The 5,099-nt window shown below is 43.8% G+C and overlaps 1 protein-coding gene across 1 annotated transcript; it reads left to right on the top strand.

Moving 5' to 3' along the window:
- The first annotated feature begins 284 nt into the window (after positions 1 to 284).
- Positions 285 to 3,927, top strand: LOC147169039 (uncharacterized). The gene is made up of 2 exons (XM_086082022.1): positions 285 to 1,451; positions 2,375 to 3,927. Exons 1-2 carry the CDS (start codon positions 285 to 287, stop codon positions 3,884 to 3,886), a joined length of 2,679 nt encoding a protein of 892 aa, XP_085938148.1. The 3' UTR covers positions 3,887 to 3,927.
- Positions 3,928 to 5,099: the final 1,172 nt, after the last annotated feature.

A 5,099-nucleotide genomic window follows, 5' to 3' on the forward strand; every position in this document is an offset into this window, starting at 1 on the left:
GGGCTCAATCCCTCATTCCTAACCAGCCTGTGCCTCCTCCGAGGTCCTCTCGAAACGTCAGTTCTGGTTTTCGTTCTTATGCAGCGGTGGCGCGGCAAGGTCAGAAAGGACAAGAGCGGCGGGCACCTCACTCACAATCAGGGGGACTAGAGGTGGTACGTCAGCCAGCGAATGCCAGATTTGGCAAATTGGTTCGCAAACTGCATGGTGTGATTAAGACGCTCCACCACTTGCAGAACGTGGATCCGATGGAAGGAAGACCTCAACCGCGGATGATTGCAAAGATGGTTGATATTCTGTCGACCATGATTAAACCTGCATTCCCCAAGAGAGATGCTCTGGACTTGATAGTGGGAAATGCCAAGAACTGGGGGCATACCACTTGTCAGATCTTGTCAGAACATTACCAGGACTGTCTGGAAGATAGTCTGGAGGATTTGGGGGATTCCCTGACCCCAGATTGGACTACTGCATATGAGGTGGCAGTGAGATGGGCCAAGCGTAACCTACCCCGCCTTTCACAGGAAGTGATCGATTATGCGGAGGCTCTCATAGTGGCCAGGATCGACGGGGGAGACCCTGTCAGGGAGTCAGTTCCGAAACAGGCACAAGCTCCTCAACAATCAACTCCTATTGTTCGAAATGTGCCAGTGGTCAAGGCTAGACTGACAGCCTTCAGGGAAGAGATAGAGAACCAAGGGATGGAAGAGGTACAACCTCCTAGGGAGCAGAGGGTAGTGAGGAAAGAGAGTAGACAGCTAGGGATAGAGGTGATCCCAGCACTGCTTACGACGATAGACGAATGCAAGGAGGCACCGCGGACATCCAGAAGGACCAGAGGGGTGGTCCTGACCGAGGAGAATGTGGAGGAGGAGTTGCCAATGGGTCCTCAAGCAGATGGTTCCGAGGTGATTCAGAGTCGGCAGTCTCCAACCCCTCCCGTAGTAATACCTGTAAGCTGTAGGACTGGAGACTCAGAGTCTGAGGAAGAAGACATGTCACGCATGATGGTGGGACCAGAATTGATCACGTTCCACAGAGAGAATGAGGACACGGATCTGGAGGAGGTCTTCCATGAGTCTTTTGAGAAATTTGTGGGCCCGAACCCCCGGCGATATTGGGTGAATTGCCACCAGAATACGCAGAGACGTCTCACGGACTGGGACTTACAGGTCACCAAAAAGTGGCTGATTATTGGAGACTCCAACTTAGCTCGCATACCACCCTACTGGAATGCCAATCTGCAGCTTGACAGCTTCCCGGGAAGCCACTTTCGCCATGGGCAAGCGCTCATGGAGAAGACATTGGCGCCGGAGAGCTTGGTGGTAGAAAAGATCGTACTGGCGTTTGGAATAAACTGTAGGGGGAATAAATCCAGGGAGACCACTATTAAGAACCTGCAAGGGGCGATACGGTCCACTAAGAGGAAGTTTCCCTATGCAGAAGTGTGGGTTCCATTAATTAATTTCTCGGACTTACTCCCCACAGAGGAGAAGGACAATCTCCAAATCATCAATGAACACATTGAGAGGAATATGGGGTATATTCCATTATTGCCTGCTAACCAATTTGAGGTGGAACCAGACGACATCCATTGGACGGAGGAGACCGCGACAGCCATTTTTAATCACTGGATGACGTTTTTAAACGCACCCGCCCATTAAGCCATGACCGGGCAAGGGCAGAAAGAGCACACATCCGAGTGACTAGGGATGCTCGATCCTTGGTGGCGAAGGATGTGGTGGTTTTAGCCAAACATTTCAAGTTAACAAACCTACAGCATTCGGTCTTGAGCAAAGGTCTGTCTTTTATACCCACGCTGGGACTTGCTAAGGACCAGAAGGCTCAATTTCAATTGGATATACAAAATTACCATCGGAAATTAAAATTAACAGCATATTTTAGGGACTCGGGGAAAAGGGAGCCGCCACATTTTGTCGGACCTTCCACATGGATCCCTCCAATAGGCGATTTACCATTAGAAATTGGCCAATTAATAGATTTGGACTTAAAAACATTTGGCGACCATTATATAAAGTCACCAGAAAAGCTAAACCTGTCAGTGGAGGAAGTGCAAGCTTTGAGAGAGCTGATGAAAGCTAAGCACATTGTTATAAAACCAGCTGACAAAGGTTCTGCAATTGTCATCCTGAGTAGGGAACAGTACATAATGGAGGTTGAACGACAATTAAATGATTCTGAATATTATAAAAAACTGGTTAAACCAATTTATTGGGATACGATGCCGATGGTGGCCGAAATTGTCAATAACTTAAAAAAGAATAAATTTATAAATGCCAAACAAAGCCAATATTTAATAGGACAGTCAAATCCTAGAGAGCGACGTTTTTACATACTTCCCAAAATCCACAAGGACCCGGAAAAATGGACAATTCCTTATGAAGTCCCGCCTGGGAGACCGATAGTTTCGGATTGCGGGAGTGACACGTATGCCACGGCCGAATTCTTGGACCACTACTTGAACCCGCTCTCAACGAGGCATCCATCATTTGTTAGAGACACGTACCATTTTATCGAAATGGTTAAAAGGGTGCGAGTCGCTTCCGATTTTTATTTTTTCTCTATGGACGTTGAAAGCTTGTACACAAACATCCCGATTTCAGCGGGGATAGAATGCGTCAGGAGAATATTTGAGAAGTTTCCAGACCCTACGCGACCAGATTCGGATTTATTGAAATTATTAGAAATAAATTTGACCAGGAACGACTTTGTTTTTGATGAAAAATATTACCTCCAAATAAAAGGAACAGCGATGGGGAAGAAATTCGCCCCATCTTATGCAAATATCTTCATGGCAAATTGGGAATGTGAAGTTTTGGCCAAATGTGTCCAAAAACCGATAGGCTATCTGCGGTATTTGGATGACATATGGGGCATATGGACCGGGACGGAGGCGGAGTTCCAAAATTTTGTAAATATTCTAAATTCACACGACCCATCAATACAAATTAAAGCAGAAATAAACAGAGATTCAATCAACTTTTTAGATACTACGGTATTCAAGGGACCAAAATTTAATATTGATCACCAATTAGATATAAAAGTCTACTTTAAGATCACGGATACTCACGCCCTAGTCCACAAAATGAGTTTTCATCCGGCCCATACTTTCAAAGGGATTGTGAAGTCCCAAATCCTCAGGTTCTATCGAATCTGCACCAGGATGGAAGATTTTTGGGAAGCGGTGAAGGTTCTATTTAATGCCCTGAAAAAACGAGGCTATTCGAGGTCATTTCTAAGACAATGTCTGAAATCATATCAAGAGAAACGAACCAAAAACCCAGACAAGCTTATCCCATTTATATCAACGTACTTCTCGGTGGCCAAGGTTCTCCATAACAGAATAAAGAAGAACTTTGCAGAGATCTTGGGACCAACCGATTGGATGCCGCAATCAAGAGTAATATCTGCGTTCAGAAGGAACAAGAATTTGCAGGACTTGCTTGTTCGGGCTAAATTACCAACCTTACAAACCATGAAACGGCAACCTCTGAGCAGATATTTTACGAGATTGACATTCGTGAGAAACGCACGGGACAAATCAATAATAAAATTAGACCAAAAATTCTGCCCAAAATCGGAAAATATCGTGTATTTGATTTTTTGCAAAAAATGTGGGGCAAAGTATGTGGGCGAGACAAAAAATTCATTGATGACTCGCTTAACACAACATAGATACAATATCAAAAATAAAAAAGAAATGGATAAACCTTTGGTCATTCATTTTTTACACCATGGGATTGAGGCGCTCCAGATAGCGGGACTGCAGAGTGACACCAGATGGACGGATCAAAAACGAAAAGCTTGGGAGAGAAAGTGGATTTATAGATTGGGGACTAAGGTCCCGGTGGGTTTAAATGTGTAGGCTAAAATATACTCCAACCCAAATCCTAACCCCAACCCCAACCTTAAACCCCAACCCTTAACCCCAACCCCTAACCCTAACCCTAACCCTAACCCTAACCCCTAACCCTAACCCTAACCCCTAACCCTAGCCCTAGCCCTAACCCTAACCCCTAACCCTAACCCCAACCCTAACCCCAACCCTCAACCCTAACCCTAACCCTAACCTTAACCCTAACCCCAACCCTAACCCTAACCCTAACCCTAACCAACCCTAACCCTAACCCTAACCCTAACCCCAACCCCAACCCTAACCCTAACCCTAACCCTAACCCTGACCCTAACCTTAACCCTAACCCCAACCCCAACCCTAACTCTAACCCCAACCCTGGCTATTTTAACCCTAACCCCAACCCTAACCCTAACCCCAACCCCAGCTATACTAACCCTAACCTAGTGGATGTACTATGGCCCTACTGAGTGCTAACCCTAACCTCAACCCTATAATTGTATATAACCCTGGACACCTTTCTAACCCTAGTGGGATGTGAATTACATGTATATAGTAAATATGAAAACTGTATATTGTGTGAATGTTGTATTATGACATACATGTGTTGTATTACACGGTAATAACACAATTTCATGGTGTTAAACAAGATCAAAATATCATAGGTGCATAATTAGTGGGATATTAAAATGGACAGTTAATTCATGATGTTAAAATAGGTTAATACGATTAAAATATAATGCATGCATAATTAAAGAGTTGTAAATATGTACAATACATTTGTGGGGATATATATGTACTTTAAAGTTAAATACTAAGTGTACATAAGTGTATAAACTAATAGGGTTGGATATTTACAAGGTTATTTCATGAGGTTAGCTTTTTCATTGTACATGGAGTGGGCGTGTTCAATTTGAGTTGGGGGCGGGCTGGTTTCACAAGTATATAAAGGATCGCAGACTCACAGCTGCTCAGTTGGAGTTTGGTCGTTGCAGAGACAACATCTCTCGCCAGGAAGAGCTTAATTGCATTTTCATTGTTTCATTGTGCCATTTACCTGAAGAAGGCTCTGGATGAGCCGAAACGTTGTCAAGGCACACTTACATTTAATTATACTCATTAGGAATTAGAACTATTTTTTTATATAAAACATTTTTTTGGATTTTTTTTGTTTATTGTTTTATATTAATAGATAGTGATTACATATATAACAAAGGCCACTCCT

The sequence above is a fragment of the Leptonotus elevatus genome, chromosome 8 (genome assembly GCF_054856555.1).
Source record: "Leptonotus elevatus isolate MCC_2025b chromosome 8, RoL_Lele_1.0, whole genome shotgun sequence".
Classification (NCBI taxonomy): Eukaryota; Metazoa; Chordata; class Actinopteri; order Syngnathiformes; family Syngnathidae; genus Leptonotus; species Leptonotus elevatus.

Bases quoted from the DNA above. Each gene is read 5' to 3' on its own strand.
- LOC147169039 (XM_086082022.1), top strand. From the start codon at position 285: ATGGTTGATATTCTGTCGACCATGATTAAACCTGCATTCCCCAAGAGA. The intron at 1,452-2,374 runs GTTCCATTAATT...AAAATCCACAAG, and splicing joins TTCCCTATGCAGAAGTGTGG to GACCCGGAAAAATGGACAAT.